General features: G+C 41.1%; 1 protein-coding gene across 1 annotated transcript; it reads right to left on the bottom strand.

The window, feature by feature from the left end:
• Positions 1–1,060: 1,060 nt before the first annotated feature.
• Positions 1,061–21,170, bottom strand: A4GALT (alpha 1,4-galactosyltransferase (P1PK blood group)). Its single transcript, XM_088476845.1, has 3 exons — positions 21,083–21,170; positions 6,345–6,415; positions 1,061–2,316 (listed from the first exon to the last, which is right to left on the bottom strand). The coding sequence occupies exon 3, from the start codon at positions 2,283–2,285 to the stop codon at positions 1,236–1,238; it is 1,050 nt and encodes a 349-aa protein (XP_088332971.1). The 5' UTR covers positions 2,286–2,316; positions 6,345–6,415; positions 21,083–21,170; the 3' UTR covers positions 1,061–1,235.
• Between the last annotated feature and the right edge of the window lie 2,522 nt (positions 21,171–23,692).

The raw sequence follows: 23,692 nt of genomic DNA, 5'->3' as shown, positions 1-23,692 counted from the left end.
TGATGCAAGTGCTACACTAATCCGACAACTCTTCTGAGCCAGTCTAAGTATCTCACTTTGGTTAGCTCAGGAATTGTTGGATTATATAAACATAAAATAAATATGCCAGCACTCGGATTTGCCTATATTATACATAGTACCAGCTGCACAGCAATAATGCCATATATATAAATACAAAACAGAACAACAAGTATTGTCACAGCTGATCCCCACCGCAAATCTCTAGCACAGTAAAATTATTGGGGAATTAGTTCATATTTTGATAAAAAGATTTAGGGGCTGATTCCAAGGCGCAGGCAAAGTGACTGTAGCTGCGGGCAGCCTGATACACTACTTAATGCTAATGCGACTATCTGTGGAACTAATGTGGGGGATCGTCCGTGTGCAAGCGGGAACCCGCGCCTCTCATTGGTCTTATGCTGACATTGTTAGTGTCGGTACTTGCACCAGCCCCATGCTCGGTGCAAGAGATTTGCCGGCAATAGGCCTCCCCGCACGCACCACTCAGATTGCACAAAACTTTTGATACACGTCCACGACGCTCCCATAAGTTACGACGGTCCAGTGCAACCAGTTTACCAATGCCCAGTTCACTCCCCGAAATGCCCTATTGCACTGAAAAACAGATTCAGACAAATTTGCATCCAATTTAGCATAGGACAGACATATGCAAAAATGTACAAGGTGCATACAGTAAATGTGATAGTATAGGACTTGTAGCAACGAGAAGCCCTGACATTGGCGCCGGCAGACTTGGTGTGATCAAAACATGACCCAATCCCTCATACGCCCAGATTTTCATTGCAGATGAGCGCTGACAATAATTGTTCTCCCGGTACATGGATTCCACAGTTGGTAAAAGTGCGAGTAGAATGCCAATGCAAATTAGGCAGTGGACGCAATTATGCGATGTATGTGAACATATATATATATATATATATATATATACAGTATATAAAACGAGTGCAAACCATTCAGAAACAGTAGTACAAGTTTGTTCTTCAAAGATCAGTCATAAACTTTGTAAGTAACATTTAATGCAATAAATGTTTAGGCAGTAATCTATTTAAAAAAAAAAAAAAAACATGAATTAAAGAAACAAACTAATGCGGTAAGGCCTAATGTTAACTGCCCGTCCTGCCATAAAAGTATCATCGGGAGATGTGACCATATGTCAATAGGTCACCGTTTTATGATGGAGGATAGTCTAGACATTAGAATGTCTTCATATCTACTCAGAGATACAGCTTCATCATAGCGTTCGTTCTAGGGCAGAACTGTGACTGAAGCTGCTCCAGGAATGATCCTACCTCTAAACGTCTACCTTTACTTTTTTTGTTCCAGAGATGCACACCGTAGCTGTTCTTCAGTAGCGTCTTCACCTCTGCTAGGTCGATAGGCTGAAAATACTTTTTCCAGTTCTGCCATTCCACTGGATAAAAGGATTCTTTAGGAAGCACATTCACCCCTCTGCATCCCGTCTTGTCCCGCAGTCTGTGGATGGCGCACCACCTCTTAAACACTCGCGTCAGGAGTTGAGGCCCCTGATGTCCATACAACCAGTAATTGTACCTGGCGACAAAGTCCTTCATACAGAGCTCAATGAACTTGTGCTGTGCTTGGAAGGTGAGGAAAGCCCCATTGATTGTGTACAAAGATTGGACGGACATTGCGTTAGTAATGTTCTCTAAATTCTTAAGGATGACAAAATCCGTGTCCAAGTAGATACCACCCGACTTCCAAAGGATGGCCAACCGGCAGGCATCGGAAAGTGTCGCGTAGTCTACTAATTCCAGATTATTTTCCACCATAGTGTACCAAGCACTCAGCGGTGTATCGGAAAAAAGTTTCTCGAAGTCCAGTGGCAAAAATTCTACATTAGAGAAGCAGCTGAGAAAGGAAATGCCAAAGTTTTTGGGCAGCGACTGTTTTTGACCAGTTAAGCCTTTCATCAGGATGGTGATCTTTGCACTAGGGTTGGCCAGCGCTGCGGATTCCACCGCGCACATGATTTGGAAGCTTGGACTAGTGTTATCTGAAGTCTCTAGGAAGAAGATTCGACCACCAGCTGTGGCAGTGCGAGAGCCATTTCTTACTGCGGGAGTGGTATCTGGACATGTCACCTCTCTTGGCAGAAGTTGTAACGGAGACTCTTCCTCGGCTAGGTAGGTGAACTTTAAATACACGATGAGAAATAAAAAGAGTGAACTAAAGGAGGCTATGGAGACTGTCCGGGGCTTGGTGGCCATTGTTGGCCAAGCGGACAAACACTTGAACGATTTCATCTCCTCTTTAGATCAGAGAGTTTCCACGACTCTGAAAGAGAGACAAAAGACAACACATGAAGCATCCATGGCCGAGCTTAGGCTGTGGACTTCTTTCCAAACAATCGAATGCATTTCTGAACCTCAATAATTATAATTTGGGGAGCTCATTGTAAAAAAAATAGGGAGCCTTCACAGGCCTTCATAAGTGGGCAAAATAATTATTTCCTTGCTTATAACTTTTGGCAAAATATATTGTGGAATTAGACTATATCCTCCTATACAAACACCAAATATAAAATAATATTAAACTAGTACCAAACTGTAAAACAAAAAGCAATTTGACTAATTAAGGCAGGACAGACAGATTAGAGATACCAATGCACACACTATTATGTTAATTGTGAAAACTTGGACATTATATAAAAATAAATATAATATATGGGAAATACTGTCTCCGCCACTGAAGTTATATGATGAGAGACAAGTTGTATCCACAGGGAAAATCCGACCGGGCTTAATAATGTGCTGCCTAAATGACTGATGTCCAAGAACTTATTTGTGTAGACTGAAGACTATTAAATAAATAGGACCTGATTCACCGGTGGATATAGATGTACAAGGAAAAACACGTATATTAACATTATTATATTAATAGGCAAATTGAGGTTCTACAGTTTAATAGCTTACATGAAATGGTTATATGTTATAGTACCGCATAAAATAGGCAATAAAATAGGCAAACGGTAAATTCATCTCCCACCAGCATAATAGCAGAAATAGATAAGTGACTGATCAACATACTCAACCAACTACTGCTAAATACTAATATAGAGAATGATAATTTAAGTGCTGAAAAGAACAGTACGATCACTAAACGTACTGTAGGTTTAGAGTCAAACAAATAAAATCATGGACATAGCCCATGTCGGGAGTTTAGGTTTTTAAGAAACTTGTGAATTTCTTTGTCATGACTGGGACTGGGTTAGGTTGTGTTCCCGGTTCTAGAGTCGAGTTCTGGAGTTGGAGTGGAAGCTACGTGGAGGGAGTTGGGTGGTTTGATGAAATAATTGTGTATGTACAAGTAGTGAAAAGCAACAGCCAATTAAACCGGGCTAGAGTTCAGGGATGGTTGCTGAAGAGCTGAGCCTATCTCTGAACTGGATCCGGTGAGACTGGTCGCGATGACGATAGCGGTGCTGGAGCAGGACACCGGACTAGTACTGGCTGTGTGCGGGACTCTGAAGTGACAACGATTCCGTGGTTGGGTGCCGGACTGGTACTGGTGGTGTTGGATGCTGTAGTGACAGCGGTACTGAGGCTGGGCGCTGTAGTGACAGCGGTACTGAGGCTGGACGCTGTAGTGACAGCGGTACTGAGGCTAGATGCTGTAGTGACAGCGGTACTGTGGCTGGACGCTGTAGTGACAGCGGTACTGAGGCTGGTTGCTGTAGTGACAGCGGTACTGAGGCTGGTTGCTGTAGTGACAGCGGTACTGAGGCTGGTTGCTGTAGTGACAGCGGGACTGAGGCCGGACGCTGTAGTGACAGAGGTACTGAGGCTGGACGCTGTAGTGACAGCGGTACTGAGGCTGGACGCTGTAGTGACAGCGGTACTGAGGCTGGACGCTGTAGTGACAGCGGCACTGAGGCTGGACGCTGTAGTGACAGCGGTACTGAGGCTGGACGCTGTAGTGACAGCGGTACTGAGGCTGGACGCTGTAGTGACAGCGGTACTGAGGCTGGACGCTGTAGTGACAGCGGTACTGAGGCTGGACGGTGTAGTGACAGCGGTACTGAGGCTGGATGCTGTAGTGACAGTGGTACTGAGGCTGGATGCTGTAGTGACAGCGGTACTGAGGCTGGAGGCTGTAAACCTGTACAAGTAGAAGGTCGGATGAAGCCATTGTCTGAGTCTCTGCTAGATAAAGTAGGTAGTTGCCACCTCTTGGGGGAACTTTTCCTGGTATCAAATCTATAGGACAGTCCCAGTTTGCTGAATACATCTACAAAGGAATGGTAAATCAAAAGTAGTTGTACCGACTTGGAAATCTCAGTTTGAGCGGACTGGTACAACTCGCAGGATGCACCCCAAGAGATAATTTGAAGTGATATCCAACCCAACTGAGGATTATGTTTTTGTAGCCAAGGAAACCCAAGGACCAGGACATGAGAAGCTTTAGGAATTACCAGAAAAGTTATTTCTTCAGAATGGAGAACTCCTACACAGAGCTTTAATTACTTGGTTTGCCGAGTGGTTTATCCTTTGGGAATACGACTGCCGTCAACTGCTGTGAGTGTAACAGGATGCAATAGGTCTTGGGTTGGAAGTTGATGACGTAGTCTGAGGTAATAAAGTTTGCTGCTGCACCTGAGCCCAACAGGGCTAGAGGAGACTTGGGAGCGTGAGGATGCTTTAGGGTCACAGAAATGGTTGAACCTGAATTCAGTGGAGAATTGGAAACAACTCCTGACCTAGCTTCTCCTCCATATGTTAGGAGCAAAAGTTTCCCGGATGCAGAGAACATGATTTGGCCATATGCTCAGAAGATCCACAGTATAGACATACATTTTCGCAGTGTCTGCATTGTCGTTCCTCCGGAGTGAGTCGAGATCTATTCATCTGCATTGGTTCTTCAACAGAAGTTGAAGGCTGAACTGGACGTGGAACAGGTTGAGATTGAAGCGATCACTCCGCCCTTTTTCCAATGTACGCAGATCGACCCTGTCACAGTGGGAGATGAGTTCATCTAGTTTGGTTGGTAGATCTCGGGTAGCCAAATCATCCTTCAATCTATCAGAAAGGCCACTCCAGTAGGCAGACAAGAGCGCATCTTCATTCCAATTCACTTCAAAGGCCAGGGTTTGAAATTGAATCACATATTGAGCAACAGTTCTTCTACCCTCTGGAACCGAAGAATATCTGCTGAAGCAGACGTGGTTCTAGCGGGCTCATCGAATATTTTACAAAAAGCAGCTACAAAATCAGTGTGATTAGACAGAAGAAGAGGATCGTCTCTTTCACAAATTGGTGAAGCCCACTCCAGAGCTTGAATCTGCTCCTGGAACCTGACCACGTTGTGTCCATCTGGCCAGTGCAAACTGTCATGACTGTGACTGACTGGGTTAGGTTGTGTTCCTAGTCTAACCCTCCCTTACCGCAACCTAACCCTTCCCCACTGCAGCCTAACCCTAACCTTCCCCCCCACAGTCTAGCCTTCCCCCTGCTGCCTAACCCTCACTCCACAGCCTACACCTAACCCCCCTGTGCAGCCTAACCCTCCCCTTCCAGAACCTAAGCCTACCCCCCCTCGCAGCTTAACTTCTCACCCCCGCAGCCTATCTGTAACCCCACCTGTCGCAGCCTATCCCTAAACCTAAACCACCACCCTCCAGCCTATTCCTAACACTCCCCCTGCAGCCTAACCTTAATGTCGGCATTCTGCAGATGTCGACATGTCACATGCCAATGTTTAAACAGTGTCTACATAACTGCCAATGTTTAAACAGTGTCTACATAATAAAATTCTGGTGTCGGCATGGTGACTGCATCCCCTAATCATGTGTTGAGTGTACTAAGGCTTACACTAGAAAAAAAGCGTATTTTATCAATTGTAATTCAGCGTATTAGGTCACTGGAGCTTCAAAGCTCGGCAGTATGCCCTCCTATTCAGACCAACGATCAGCGGGCTCTGTGCTCGTCAGCGATTAATAACCTCACATGTTACAGAGCTAAATATAAATAATTGAGTGTGCAATTTAGCTGTAATGTGTCAGAGCAGTTACCCACACCCAATATTGTTATCTCACAATTGCTAAAGCAAAGATCAGTTTGCAGGTCTGTGCATATAGAATGGAAGGTGATTTCAGATTCAGCAATGAGGAAGCATTGGAGCAGTGCCCTGTTCACTCTCATAAAAGAAACCAGTATTCTCCACCGTCTTCTTCAACATCAGGAGGTAAATTTACCTGTCTGGACTAAAATACGTTGAGAGAGAAGTGACCTTGGATGGAAAGTGAATAGCTATGATAAGACATGCACTCCAATTCTTACTACTGTAGGTAAATAAAGCATACATACCAGTTCAACGTGTTTCTTCAGCTGACTATTCTGTCCCTGTTTATACGCCGTATGTACCAAACTGCTTTATGCTAGAATAAAGACAATGAACAAAATAAACATTGCAGTAAAAAACAGTTATTACTGCAAATAAAAAAAACTGCAAACATAACTCGTTTTCAGGGATCTGTTTATACATCAATATAGTACATTCTACGACCTCCACATTGATCTTGTATCCCACATTCTTGGTACATAGGAACAAAACAGGGCACACATTTTACTCATAATCAGACGTTAATTTAAAAAAAACCCTTAAAATTAAATATTCACCTTTGTTCCGCTGAAAAATCTGACCTTAAATCTTGTAATGTGCTACTATGCATTTACTTGTGAGGGTGTATAAGCTGTATTTGCATGTATGTACAACACAGTATTAAACTAGGTGCTGGGAGGTAGTGAAATCTGGGCCTGATTCAAAGACGCCTCCTGGCCGCTCGCATAGCTGTGGGTGACCACCCACAGCTATTGCGAGCGGCCTGGATGATGGTCGCGATGGTCAAGACCATCGCGACCATCTGGCTTGCGACGAGACCCTTGCGGTAGGGTCTCATGGCCGCAAGCCCCAGAGAGCTTCTGGCTCCAATAGGAAGCTCTCCCACTGACATCACTGGTGATGTCAGTGGGACCGCCCACAAACGGCAGGCATTCGCTTGGGAACGCCTCCGTTTGTGAAGTCACCATCCTGCCATACCTACAAAACGGGGCGAGCTGTCGCCTTTTGTAGTGAGCCACGGAGCGAGTGCTTTTTGCGCTCGCTCCGGGGCTCGCGCACGCCGCGCATGCGCACTGGGCCACCATCTACCCGCTTGCGAGCGCTATGCGCTTGCGAGCGGGTCTGAATCAGGCACTCTGTGTACACCACCAAAAGCAGCCGCAAATGGGTAGCCAACCCAATATTAAAAAGACAAGGAAAATATAAGCAGCGCTATAGTGGTGTAAATTAATCACAGATACATAAGTAAAATACCTAATTTATTAAAAAAAAATAAGATAGTCTATTAACCTAGAATCATAAGCATCCTGTACAAAAACTTATTTGTAAACATACAGTGTACATAAGAATTACATCAAACAGTGAGTATAACAATCTGTGTGCAAATATATAAAAAAATCTATTCATAGTTAACTCAATGATTGTTAAGTTCAGTCCAGAGCAATGTAAGAAAAAAGCCAGAAAGCCGTCTTTGCTAATAAATATGTAAGCAAAATGATTGATAGAGCCGGCTTGCGACCTGCCGTGTGCTCCAGTACAGTCACGGTATCCAACCACTGTGGTGTATTAAAGGGGCAAACGGAGCTGGCTTGCGACCTGCCAAGTGTGGCTCTGATGCAACTAGGACCCCCTTAGTCTCATAAATACTGGATCTCTATTGAGCAGAATGTGGCATAACCTCAGCGGTGCAACAGCACGCAAATAATTATGCTCCTGGGTAACAGCACACCAGCGTGTACACTGTCATGGGTAACAGCACACCAGCGTGTACACTGTCATGGGTAACAGCACACCAGCGTGTACACTGTCATGGGTAACAGCACACCAGCGTGTACACTGTCATGGGTAACAGCACACCAGCGTGTACACTGTCATGGGTAACAGCACACCAGCGTATACACTGTCATGGGTAACAGCACACCAGCGTGTACACTGTCGTGGGTAACAGCGCACCAGCGTGTACACTGTCATGGGTAACAGCGCACCAGCGTGTACACTGTCATGGGTAACAGCGCACCAGCGTGTACACTGTCATGGGTAACAGCGCACCAGCGTGTACACTGTCATGGGTAACAGCACACCAGCGTGTATACTGTCATAGGTAACAGCACACCAGCGTGTACACTGTCATGGGTAACAGCGCACCAGCGTGTACACTGTCATGGCTAACAGCGCACCAGCGTGTACACTGTCATGGGTAACAGCACACCAGCGTGTACACTGTCATGAATAGCAGCACACCAGCGTGTACACTGTCATGGGTAACAGCACACCAGCGTGTACACTGTCATGAATAGCAGCACACCAGTGTGTATACTGTCATGGGTAACAGCACACCAGTGTGTACACTGTCATGGGTAACAGCACACCAGTGTGTATACTGTCATGAATAGCAGCACACCAGTGTGTACACTGTCATGGATAGCAGCAGGTAGGAATAATGAATTTCCCAAGCACACCTTCTGACTGGTTTCTTCTGACAAGCAGATTTTTTTCAAAGAAAAGGATGCCGTGAGAAAGCCTGACTGGTGAAACGGCCGTAGGCTATCTGTAACCGATTGTTAATGTCATGTAACTAAATTCAATGTTAATATGTTGCTAAATGGATATAAACCCCAGCCATTTTGATTTCTAAGTTAAAATGATATATGCGCTGTACATAGTGCTGAAACTAATTGCTATTGCCTACGATTATTGAAAGCTATGTTAAATATATGAGGCCTATGCTCCAGCTACTGATGTATAAAATGATACATGTACTATAGGCAGTGCTGGGAGTGATTGCAATTGCCTAAAGGTTCAGCTGCATTATTGTATACACGAGAATACCCAGAGCTGCAAAGGATAACATTTTACCTATAAAATCGTTTTTATGGTATGTGATTCACACACACATGATATAATGGGAACTACTAATATACATCATATGTAGTGGAGACCCATTAATAGTAGGTGCGTTGACCAACTATATACTAACACACAGGTTCTCAAACTCGGTCCTGACGAACCCAAACAGTGCATGGTTTCCAGGTCTCCTCACAGAACTACAAGTGAAATAATTGCCTCCACCTATGGATCTTTTTAAATGTGTCAGTGAGTAATGAGTACACCTGTGCACCTGCTGGGTGACCTGGAAAACATGAGCTGTGTGGGGTCCTGAGGGACCAAGTTTGAGAACCACTGTACTAACATACTATACATGCTGTGTGGGATTAAACCTTATAGCTAAGAGACTCAGAACTACAACATATATTTGTGTATACTGCATAGCTAAGAAATATTTACTATAAGCATATTATGGCAATACATAAGGATAAGACATCTAAGTATAGGAAGAGAAGACATTGTATCAGTTTGAAATATTGACTATACACATTATTAGTCACTGCATTGTTTGATACAATTTGCTACTTCCTTGATGAAGGCATTTAGCCTTAAAAAATAATTATTTAATTATTTGCAACATAAATAACAGAATAAACCAAAATTTGTAATGAACCACTGTGTTACTAACACTGATCATATTGAAAGAATGACAAATTGACAATGGTTTAATGTTGTATATTATTTTATTGTACATGTTAATTTTCATCTCTATTGCACAATTCTATCTTTTTATATTTCACCATCTTAACAAATTGAATACAGTGAGATATTTTAATGCATACCTATTAAAAATATTACCAACGAGGGTCCCAGTGCACCCAATAAAAAAATATTCTTATCTTTTCTTCTTTGTATATGTGAATTCTCTCATGTTTAAGTAGTGGGTAGCACCTCAGCAAACTTTAGATTTAATCTGTAGTTACAGATGAACTGAGTAACAGCTAATTGGAGAGAGGACAAACAAAACTATAAATTACATAATAGAAGGCTGGTGCGGGGTCGGTGCTCTATTTGTAACTACTGTTATACACACTGGGCCTGATTCAGAGCCGCTCGTAAGCGGACGCTCGTTTGTTCCGACCGATGTTCGCACGATGTTCGATGGGCAGTTACTGCCTCACAGCACTGAGGTCATGGGTTCAATTCCCACCACGGCCCTACCTGTGCGGAGTTTGTATATTCTCCCTGTGCTTGCGTGGGTTTCCTCCGGGTGCTCCGGTTTCCTTCCACACTCCAAAAATATACTGGTAGGTTTATTGGCTCCCCTCAAAATTGACCATAGTGTGTATGTTTGTGAGCATGTGGTAGAAAATATAGAGTGTAAGCTTCACTGGGGCAGGGACAGATGTGAATGGTAAGATATTCTCTGTAAAGCGCTGCGGAATATGTGTTTGCTATATAAATAACTGGTAATAAATAAATAAATAATGTTCGCACAACTGCGCATGCGAACCACAGTGCGGCCGAAAATCGTGTGCTCGCTAAATAGCGAATGCCTGCTATTTTGAGTGACCGAATGAGGGGTATGTGGGTGGTAAGGTGCTTGAAAACGGGGAGTGGAGATCAGAACACAGGCATGCCTAAAGGTCAAAACGGGCGTTTTAAGGGTGTGCATAATTACTAAAGCAGCGTCATCGACCACGTCACTTGGTTGTTTTATAGTTAGAACTGCTCGCATGATTGTGGTAGGAAAAACCAACCACAAGAATAGCGAGCAGTTCATACGCCGTCCGATGTACTCGATTAATCTAATATATAGCAGACATGACGTATGATGCGAGCAGCCAGGGGGCGTTTTTTTCAAAATTACGTTCGCATGTTTTGTTCGCTCGTTCAGACATAGAGGCGTGAACAGACCGCAAAGAGCGAACGGTTAATTTAAATAGCCAGCCCCTTTTTCTGGACGAGCGAGCGCAAATAGCGTCCGGCTCTGAATCAGGCCCACTGGTTGATGTAATTTTTATGTACACTGTATGTTTACAAATAAGTTTTTGTACAGGATGATTATGATTAGAGGTTGATTAATAGAATATTTTATATATTTTTTTAATTATAAGGTATTTTACTTATCTGTGATTAATTTACACCACTATAGTGCTGCTTATATTTTCCATGTATTTGCATGAATACATCCTTACTGCACTTTGCTGATGTGAGAACACCTCTTCCGACCGATTTCTTGATACTTGCAAAACGCGTGTGTGTACATTCACGTTCTGAGCACACACAAAGCAAATTCAAGCAAGATACTCTACACACTGGCAATACTGCCCACTTTGCATCACATCATTTCCATACAGTAACAATGATTTTAATATTTTCAAACAATTGCTGGAAGGCTGATGGCATGTTATAATCTGACAGATGAAGACAGATCCAGAATCACATGCAACTTAAGAAACTGACGCATTTCCAGATTTCGAGCAGACTACAAGAGCCTACATCTGATAACATGTCATGCACAACAACTGCGCAACCCGTTGAAGTAGCAAGTAGTTGCATCTGTGTCGGATCGCGAGCGGATGGAGACTAACGTCAAGTAGGTGTATTAAGACGTAGACCCAGGGACACGCAGAAATACCTTTATGTTGAAATACAGATCTGAACTGGTCTATTACTCAATCCCACAGGGGATTGAGTAATAGTAAAGTGGCGTTTTTTAATGCATGCATGCTATTTCTCTGCCCAGAACTCTCCCTAAACTTTATCTGTGCATATCTCCGGCTTGCTTGATTTGTAACTTTCAGTCTGCTTAATACAGCTTGCTTCACTGTGCATACAGCTTCCTTGCTACTATACTATGTACTAATTATTAGGAGAGACTGCTCACTAATGAACGAACCGTAACATTATTAACACCCTTTCATGCTTCAATTAATGGGTGACTAGTATTTGGGAGGATTTGAATGATAAACACTTAAATTGGATGCCTGAATGCAACTGTACGGCTACTTAGATAACCTCTGATAAGTGCATGTATTAACAAAGTTATGTATATATATATATATATATATATTATTATACATATAGAAAAGTACCTAACTTGTTCATGCATTGCACTTGATGCTACCAGCAGAATGATATTAACCTGCTGAGTTACATTTGAAAATTCTTTGATAATTTGATAATTAATCTATTCTAGGGCTGCTTATTAAACAAGAAGGTGTATTTAGATGCGGTTTTACTTGCACGTTGTTATATTGTTAGGGAACCCTTTTAAGTGCGGTATTCAATTTTTATAGAGCGCCCGATCGCGGGGCGCTATTCAATTGTTGCTGTCTTTCACGCTGATCGCACCCAAAGTGGTCGGGTTTAGCCGTGTAAAACAGCTACCCCCGACCAAAGTACTAAGCGCGATTGCGACAAGTGCTGTTTGGGCGCCCAAACAGGTCACTTGTCACTCATTTCAGCTCGCACTCCCCTGGGGCTGCAAGCTGAAATGGTGCGCTGGTAGCTAATCGTGCCCAACAGGAGCAACAATTTAATAGCTCCGGTCGGGCGCGTAAAACAATTGAATACCGCCCTAAGTGTCCTATTTTATAATATGTATGTTTTTTTTTTAAATAAGCTAACTGACTAGCGCCTAATTACTTTAGATTGTCTTTATATATATTTTTGTTGCTGGGGTTTCCAGTTTTCCCCAGCCTGTATGGTGGCTGCTGACAGTTATCTAATCGTATTGATTGCCCAATAGGTTAAGCCTATTATACTAACTCCCAATAAAGGGGAAATCACAATTAGTACAAATAATGAGGATAATCCAAAAAATAAAATTTGTGACTTTAATTATAAAGTACCAGCTCTAAGAGATAAAAAATTTTATCGAGAAACGACCAACTAGAGTTGATCATTCCCCTGGGTACCAACAAATAAGATATCCAGGTTGGAGGAATGTAATAAGTAAAGAGAAAAGAAACTATGTTGATAAATGGAGGAGTAATCAGTCTTTTAGAAGACAAAATGGAAACCAAAATAGACATCGAAATACGACCATGTTTATTCGCTTCTCACCATTAGAGAGTGTGAATAATGATGGTCCATCTACATTGGATTACTCGTCTTTTTTAAAGTGGGATCTGAGAACACCAAGGAAAAACAGATTCTAAAAAAGACTAATTTGACCAAATTACGTAGAGGAAAGAGAGCAGGTAACAGAAATTTCAAAAAAATAAAAATTGGCAATAAGAAACATTCCATCCTGAACAAAAGTGATAAAAATGAAGGTAGAATATTTAATTTGTCTGACAGAACCCTAACTAAATATGAAGAACATGTCCTAAAAAAGGGACTTAAATTTGCACCATCCAATAAACTTAATTCATTGAATTTATTTTTGGATGTACAAAAATACACCTGGAAGCTTACTATTAAACGTTTCTGTTTAAATAAAGAAAAGGAGGATGGGAGCAATTTAACACAAGTAACAGAGGTCAAGTCCAAATTTAAACCCCCATCCACATTTAATCCAGTACATGCCAGATGAAGTCATATAGACTGTTTCAATAAAGTTGTTTGTGAAGGTATTGAAAAAAACATACGACAAAAGGAACACAAACAGACTAAATTTGAGCAAGAAGGAATTTGAGGCGTTACGATTTTTGAAGGATGATAAAAGTCTCATCATAAAACCAGCTGATAAGGGTGGGGGTGTGGTCCTTGTGAAAAAAGAAGCATACATGGAGGAAATAATGAAACAATTGAATGATGACGTAACCTACAAAAAACTAAAGGGTGATCCTACCCTAAGAATAGAAAAGGCTCTAACAAATTTAGAGCCCCGGTCGACCTATAGTCTCAGGTTGCAACAGTCTTACAAGTAATCTATCAGCTATGATAGATTTTTATTAGCAACCGCTTGTTCAAAATACTAAATCCTATTTAAAAGACACTGGCGATGTACTAAGAAAAATTTCGGAACTTAATTGGCAAGAAGGTGACATCCTGTGTAGTGCAGATGTCAGCACATTGTACACCATAATCGATTTAGAAAAAGGATTGGAAGCTGCAAAATATTTTTTAAATGTGAGTGATCATGATGACAAAACAAGGTCTTTCATATTGGAAAGTATTAAATTAATTTTATTAAATAATTATTTTTATTTTGATGGGGTACTTTATCTGCAGGTCATCGGCACTGCCATGGGCACCAGGTTCGCCCCAGTTATGCAAATTTATTTATGGCGTACTGGGAGGATGGTCACATATTTACTGATGGCGGCCTGGTGGCAAACCTGGTGTCATGGCAGTGCTTTATAGATGATGTATTTTTTATCTGGAGGGGGAGCGAAGAAGCTCTTTTAAATTTCTGCACTTTATTGAATGACAACACCTTTGCAATTAAGATTACATTTGCATGCAGCACTTTAGAAGTCTCCTTTCTAGATCTTTTAATTTATATAAAAAATGGATCAATTAATACTAAAACCTTTAGAAAAGTAACTGATTCGAATGGATTTATTGAGAAAACAAATGAAGATCATCCAAATTGGCTGGATGGAAACCCCTACGGACAATTTGTAAGGATAAAAAGGAACTGTACCGAGGTTTAACGTGTGCCATCAACAAATGGATGAACTAGCTGATTGATTCTTATCAAAAGGGTACTCAGAGGAAACTCTTAAGAGAGCCAGAGAAAGACTAGATACCATGGACAGAGTTGATCTGATAAATGAGAAAAAGGAAAAACCAAGTTCAAATGAAGCACATCAGTGGGCCTTTATTACACAATTTAATTCAGCCTATAAAGAAATAGAAAAAATAATTAAAAAGAATTGGAATAAACTTAAACAAGATCCAATAATTGGTGATATTATTCCAGAAAGACCAAAATTAATTTATATAAAGGCACCTTCTTTAAAAGACAAAATGGTTAGTAGTTAGTGTGGATATTGAAAAAAGACAAAGTATTAGAACAAAGGGTTTTCACCGTTGTGGAAGTTGCTTGATGTGCAAAACGGTGAGATCTAGTGAAAAAAATATGACAGAATTTACTATGATAGGTGTGACAAATCCTATTAAGGATTTTATAACATGCCACTCCAAAAATGCCATATACATTCTGGAGTGTGCATGTGGCCTATTTTATGTAGGAAAGACAAGCAGAAATTTAAAAATAAGGTGGGCAGAACACATATACAATATCCGTAAAGGACTGGAGACCCAGACGGTCTCGATGCACTTCAAAAAACACCATAACTCGAAGGAGTGTTTTTTTTTAAAATGTTTAGGTATACAAGTAATCCTACCAAAATGGAGAACGAGAGACTTAGATAAACGTCTCTCGCAAACAGATGAGATGGATTCACCAATTAGGGACTCTTGTACCCAGGGGACTAAACGGGCATTTTGAATTGAAGTGCTTTTTAAATTGATTAAATTATCTATGTGAGTATGTTTTGCCTGCACTTTTTATCTATTTATTCTATTATTTTAATATATTAATACAAAAAAAAAATTATTTCTTGTTTTATATGTGATTATACATGGACATTATATATGGACTTGATACCTTTACCTGCTGCTGTGATCCACATAAGTGGATGTGAGATCAATATTGGATATGTTAATTAAGGACTGGATCCACTACACGTCATGGATATTGGGTGGAACGCATGAATTATCTAATATTTAGGAACTGATTTCCTGGAGCTATGGAACGCACGCCTATTTTGCCTTAGGGATCACGAGGATTGTATCAATGCGCAGCTGCACGGTCAGTAGCGGCTAGGGGATGCAGGTGGAACGCGTTAACCTCATTTGGAACTTACTTCCGGGAGCCGTGGATCGTACGGCCTTCTTGTTTCCGGAACTCCGGTGACTGTGCGCATGCGCAGTCACAAATGTGTGCCGAATAGCGGCAATTGGACACAGGCGTGTGATGTATTAGGTAGGGTATATATACTGTGTATGGGTAGCCGTCAAACACGCTTCTGATGAAGGACTGCATGTCTGAAACACGTTAAGTGTGGGCTATGTGGATTACATCCGTTTCCTAAGTGGTGGAGCACTGGGCCTGATTCAGACCCGGTCACAAGCGCTGAACGTTCGCAACCGGGTCGATGGTGGCCCAGAGAGCATGCGCACGACGGAGCCGGCTCCGTCGTGCGCATGCGCGAGACTCCGTCGCTCCAGGTCTCGCAACAAAGGGGGCGAGCTGTCGATGTTGAGTGACAGCTCGCCCCCTTTGGTGGGCGGGCCATGGGGGTGATTGCCCAAACGGAGGCGTTCCCATGAGAATGCCTACCGTTTGGGGACGGCCCCACTGACATCACAAGTGATGTCAGTGGGAGAGCTTCCGGCTCAATTTGAGCCGAAAGCTCTCTGGGGCTTGCGGCCACGAGACCCTACCACAAGGGTCTCGTCGCAAGCCCGATGGTCGCGATGGTCTTGACCATTGCGACCATCATCATGGCCGCTCGCAATAGCCAGGAGGCCGCTCGAAAAAAAAAATAGCCCGGCCCTGATTCAGAGCGAGCGCTCTGTCAGAGCGTCCGGCTCTGAATCAGGGCCACTGTTCGGAGTATCTTTCCTAGTTGGCACATCCTGTTATCCGGAGCTGAGTGATTGTCTTCCCCCATTCACCATCAAGGAGGACAAGGACGGAGTCTATGAGAGTGCCGCTGTTTTGCCACTGTAGATGGTTTTAAACAAACGCTTGTACATTATTTTGTTTCTCTTTTTATATTTTTCCACACCTGTGTTGTTTTAATTAACACACAAACAGGGGAGATATTCTTTTTATAGATGCCATCAACAATTTTTCTATAAGGCGTTCCAATTGGATACTATGCGATACTCCATTATCAAGTGGAATTATTTATGGTGTTTATATTATATTTGTTTTGCACTGACCTATGTGAATTTGTGATCGGGAGAGCGCTAGAGGTTGATACACATACTATTCACAATCTTTATGCTTTCTGAGTATTGGGTGCTTATTCTTTTGTGATATCCCCACTTACTGTACTTTTGATTTTATTGCGCATTTATTATCAACATTGTCTTTTGCAATAGGTTAAGCGCCTGAGTGTTTGATTTTGTGTTGATTCCTGCAATACACCCAGATCGCTATGTAAATGCGATTATTGATCAATGGGCCCCTATAGGAGAGGTGTGACCTACTTAAAGTTAATCTTATCTCCGGACGCACGTGAGTGATAATCCAGTGTGTAAACGCTCCGGAAGCCCCAGACGTAGGTTGTATTACTTGCTCTGTTGTTCCCCTTTGTTTGCATTAGTGATCACCTGAACGCCTGAGTACAGGTGAGGGAGAGGGGCGGCACATTAGCAAGGTCACTGGCATTTACAACAGCTTGTGGTCCCAGAGCTGATAATAATTTTACCGTCAGTATATTACCATGGTCAGTGGGTTAATGACACTGATGAAGATGTATAGCCATTAAATATGGCAGGACTTAAGCTGGCCACACATCTAAAGATTATCTGTCCAACCATCCAAATTCAGTGGTTGGAATGAAAATCTGGTAACGTATGGGAGTAACTGACGATCGGCAATTTGCTCCTCGACGCCAGAAAACAGATGAAAATGGTCGTTCAGACAAGTTTGTTAAATTAATACATGTTGGTAGCTGGTTAACCCCTCCCTTGCATGCACCTGAGTGATATTACTGAAGTGATTGAGTAGCTACCAACATGCATTGCTGTACTAAGAGGCAATAGGTCCCCATACATCAGCAATCGATTGTGGCAATTCTGCAATTTGCAATCGATTGTCTATAAAAATCTGCAATGTACAGTATGGGCTTCACAGATCGCAGATTGCAATTTAAAAAGTGATTGGAATTGTTAAATCAGATTGTCCAACATGTGGGATGTCACAGATGGATCGGGGCTGTAGATTGCTGGTATATGGACATGATCAGCAGATTTGCAGACCGTTACCAGTTTAATGATGTAGCCCTTCAAGACTGGGAGATCTGCAAATCACTGAAAAAGATCTGTAGTGTATGGGCGCAGATTGCTAGATTGCGAAATCCTAAAATCGGGCAATAAATCTTGAAGTTGTTCAATTGTGGTTTTTAGATTGTTGATGTATGGGGGCTTTTAGGGGTTCCTCCAAGGTAAGCTGGCTCTCAATTCAGGTATATTTGTATATGTGCCATTATCATGTGGCCTTATATTGGGCAATCATATGACCCAAATTGGATATAGTTATCAGTTTTGGGGATGAGTTTGGGGTGCAGTGCCCCCCGTGGTTGGTGTAGCTGGGCTGCTCTGGGGTGGCACACTTTAACACTTTATTTAGCACTTTAACACCTTCAAATTATTTTTTTCTCTTATTGTATATATATATATATTTATTTATTTTTCTTAGTATTTTAATTACACCTTTCATCTATGTATCACCTATTAACACATAGTTTTTGCTTTATTAAGTGATAGGGACCTCCGGTATCAGAGACTCCGTGACGCGGCCTGGAGGCTTAGACATATTTTTGCAAATATTTGCAACTGAGATCTCTGAATTATCTATTACCATGTAGTTTTTCAAATCTTATTGCTGATTTCATTCTGAGTGCTGGGGGATTACTCTTTGTTGTTTCAAGTTTGTTAAATGTTTGATCTAAACAATTTGTTCAAACAACAGTTTTTGACCATTTTCCGGCGTTTGGGAGCAAGTTGTAGATTGTCATTTGCTTTCATACATTACCAGATTTTCATTCCAACCAATCAACTAGTTGGATGGTTGGACAGATAATCTCTAGATGTGTGGCCAGCTTGAGTTTAAAAATCAATTGAAAATGAAAGATAACATTCTTTATGAATGTCACAATATTTTAATATGGGGGAGATTTATCAAAAATTCTACAGGGATAAACTAATAAGATTCGAACTTTCTAGTACCATCTATACAATCTGTCCATCTGTGCACTAACTATCTCATATATATCTATATGTCTGTCTATCTCTTATCTATCTGTCTATGTCAGATAAATCTATCTATCTATCTATCTCATATCTATCTATCTATCTATCTATCTATCTATCTATCTATCCATCTATCTCATTTCTATCTATCTCATATCTATCTATCTATCTATCTATCTATCTATCTATCTCATTTCTATCTATCTCATATCTATCTATCTATCTATCTATTTATGTCAAATCCATAGGCAAACGTAGGGGGGGGGGGGTTTCCATCTGCCTGGAAACCCCCCTCCCCAGTCCACACCATGACCACAATAGAAATAATAATATAATGGAATTTTACTAGCGCTGCATGTTCTTCTCAGTATCATAAATGAAATAGCACCACCGGTGGATCTTTTAACATGTATCAGCCAGTATTAAATACACCTATGCACCAATTAGGGGATTTGGAAAACATGCACTGTTAGGGATGCACTGCTATAGTGCCCAATATGTACATATATGTCGAGGGTAGTGCTAGGTTCTTCTGCTGCTCCCCCAGACTCCCGGACTTGCTTCCATGCCCTGGAATGGTGCTCTCATCTAACATAAATACATTCAGCTCAGGCAGGATGGCCCTACTGCCGCATCTAATGGCTACTGTGATCTCTGGTTCTGTATATGCTGGAATTATGACACACAATACACTACATATGACATATATAAATGCTGGATAAGTGATAATTCTGCCCTCTTCATGGACAGGCCACACTCACTCTAAAATCAAGCATTTGGAAACCCCCCTCTAGAAGTCCTGCGTTTGCCACTGAAATCTATCTATCTCATATCTATCTATCTATCTATCTATCTATCTATCTATCTATCTATCTATCTATCTATCTATTGCTGGGCATACACTATACAATTATCTGTCAGATATCTGTCCAATCTGGCTGGTTGGAATGAAAACCTGGTAATGTATGGGAGGAAATGACAATCGTCCATTTGCTCACAAACACTGGAAAACAGACAAAAATGGTCGTTCAGACAAATTGGTTAAAACACACGAATTTAACCAATTTCAGCAATTGTTTTTTGTCCGTTTTCCAGTGTTTAAGACCATATAATCTACTGTCATTTGCTCCCATACATTACCAGGTTTTCATTCCAACCAGCCAGATTGGACAGATATCTGACAGATAATTGTTTAGAGTATGCCCAGCATTTCTGTCAGTCTGTCTATCTATGTCAAATCTCTCTCTCTCTCTCTCTCTCTCTCTCTCTCATATCTATCTGCCTCTCTCTCTCTCTCTCGCTCTCTCTCACTCATATCTATCTGCCTCTCTCTCTCTCTCACTCATATCTATCTGCCTCTCTCTCTCTCTCTCTCTCTCTCTCATATCTATCTGCCTCTCTCTCTATATATATCTATCTATCTATGTATCTATCTCATATCTATCTATCTATCTATCTATCTATCTATCTATCTATCTGTCTATATGTCTCATATCTATCTATCTATCTATCTATCTATCTATCTATCTATCTATCTATCTATCTATCTATCTATCTATCTATCTATCTATCTGTCTCATATCTATGTATCTATCTCATATCTATCTATCTATCTATCTATCTATCTATCTGTCTCATATCTATCTATCTATCTATCTATCTATCTGTCTCATATCTATCTATCTATCTATCTATCTATCTATCTATCTATCTATCTATCCATCCATCCATCCACGTGAATAGTTATGTGGGCAGTTTTTTAATTTAGCATTTTATATAAAAGTTGTAAAAATAATATATGATTTCCAATCTAATACCATACATAAGAGGCGCCTGTGCCAGGTTATGTGCTACTGAAGGGTGCATTTAATTCAGTATCTGTTTATTAATGAAAATTAATATTATTTTTACTATTCCAAAAATCACACACAATTTCAATGCACATCTTCAGATATGACTTTTCTACAAGTGATAATCAGCTACAATTGCCGCTTAACTATCCCAATAAGCAGAGTATTTCTCCTATACTGTGATTATATATCTCATATAACATACAATGAGCTTTGGCAACCCTGCATTAAAATGGTTCCATTGTTGTATATTGGGTTAGAAGGAAAAGTAACACACAAAAACACACAAGCAATATAACTTGGACAAGTTATAGAGGATAAAAGAAAAGGACAAACAAAACACTTTTCCTGTGCCCTACCTGACATATAGCTGCAGCCGCCTGGCAGCAGGGTACAGCCGTCTCATAAGCCATGCAGAGCCCAGCACATCATGCCAGGTAACACAAGTCACAAATGTGAGGCTGCTTCCTTCCCTGTGCTGTGACACACCTGCACCAGCTGAGTACAGTATCCACAGGGCGGCGTCAGATCAAATGTCTGTGTTCTGCAATCTGGAAGATATTACCTCACGTAAATATACACCGTTGCCTCAAAGTTGCTTAGCTTTCTTATAAATTATTCTCATTATTAAAGAAACACATACACACACAGTCATCTACACAAGCACTCATACACAGTCATCTACATAAACACATACACAAGCACTCATACACAGTCATCTACACAAACACTCACACATACACAAGCACTGATACACAGTCATCTACACAAACACTCACACATACACAAGCACTCATACACAGTCATCTACACAAACACATACACACACAGTCATCTACACAAGCACTCATACACAGTCATCTACACAAACACTCACACATACACAAGCACTCATACACAGTCATCTACACAAGCACTCATACACAGTCATCTACACAAACACTCACACATACACAAGCACTCATACACAGTCATCTACACAAGCACTCATACACAGTCATCTACACAAACACTCACACATACACAAGCACTCATACACAGTCATCTACACAAACACTCATACACAGTCATCTACACAAACACTCATACACAGTCATCTACATAAACACATACACAAGCACTCATACACAGTCATCTACACAAACACTCATACACAGTCATCTACACAAACACTCATACACAGTCATCTACACAAACACTCACACATACACAAGCACTCATACACAGTCATCTACACAAACACTCATACACAGTCATCTACATAAACACATACACAAGCACTCATACACAGTCATCTACACAAACACTCATACACAGTCATCTACACAAACACTCATACACAGTCATCTACACAAACACTCATACACAGTCATCTACATAAACACATACACAAGCACTCATACACAGTCATCTACACAAACACTCATACACAGTCATCTACACAAACACTCACACATACACAAGCACTCATACACAGTCATCTACACAAACACTCATACACAGTCATCTACATAAACACATACACAAGCACTCATACACAGTCATCTACACAAACACTCACACATACACAAGCACTCATACACAGTCATCTACACAAACACTCATACACAGTCATCTACATAAACACATACACAAGCACTCATACACAGTCATCTACACAAACACTCACACATACACAAGCACTCATACACAGTCATCTACACAAACACTCATACACAGTCATCTACATAAACACATACACAAGCACTCATACACAGTCATCTACACAAACACTCATACACAGTCATCTACACAAACACTCATACACAGTCATCTACACAAACACTCACATACACAAACACTCATCTACACTAGCACTCATACCCAAACACTCACATAAACAAGCACTCATACACAGTCATCTACACACTCACACATACACAAGCACTCATACACAGTCATCTACACAAACACACAGATACACAAGCACTCTGTCAAAACCGGATAATTGGCGAAGACAGAATCTGTTTGCAACTGGAATCTGCGCAATGCTGTCTTGTAAAGGGCCAAGACTCCATCTCAGAAATAAAATCTCACAGCACTATTTTGTAAACAAAAGGTACAGTCAGCCTTCCTCACACACAGGCAGACTAAACAGGGAGGCTCCGACAGCACAGCTGGAAGCCTCCTTCCTGTATGAGAATTAAATTCACTGTATAAACACATTTTGCAATTGCAGTTTAAAAACATCAGAAAAATACATGTGTGCTTGTATATATATATATATATATATATATATATATGTGTGTGTATATGTGGCCCATTTATAATATCACACAGACTTATATTTGAAAAGTAGCAAAATTCCCTGCAACTCATACACACAATGTTAAACAGAATACAGTCAGTTTTTTAGTGATCCTTTCCAAAATCATACTGGCATGGCCACACACACACATAGATGCCCTTCCAGCTTAGTGCTGCTCGCTGAGTGCCCCACCGACCCTCAGACGCACAACGCAATTCAGTGGTGTTTTCCCCGCATACATACATTTAAAAGCAATGGTCCGTAACGCAAAAAGGATAATTAAGAAATGAATGTTTTCTGTAACTATGGCTTAGTAAATGACAATTGAACTGTGTGTGGAACCGTACTGATCGACTCTGTTTCTACAGCATTCCGGTGACATCAATATGAAGATCAGAACATGCGGCTATGAAATATGAATGTTAGAGAGAATAACTATTTGAAATGTTGTTTTCCATAGCAGCTTAGATTTGCATGTTGGGGGATACAAAAGGAGGTTGGAGACCTTTTGTATCCATTTGGAATTGTCCAATAAATGCCCTGTAACAGATTTCTAACCTTACCAAAAGACAATAACATGGTGTAGGCCTATTTACATTTTTGTCCAAAGGACTGGTTATTCCAGTCTAATCAATAGAGCTAGCTAACTGGGACTAGAACCTAATTAACAGTAGTCTCAGGT

This window comes from Taudactylus pleione, unplaced genomic scaffold (genome assembly GCF_031769625.1).
Source record: "Taudactylus pleione unplaced genomic scaffold, aTauple2 ptg000196l, whole genome shotgun sequence".
Classification (NCBI taxonomy): Eukaryota; Metazoa; Chordata; class Amphibia; order Anura; family Myobatrachidae; genus Taudactylus; species Taudactylus pleione.
The sequence above is the reverse complement of the archived record's forward strand: the minus strand, read 5'-3'. Positions and strand labels throughout refer to the sequence as shown.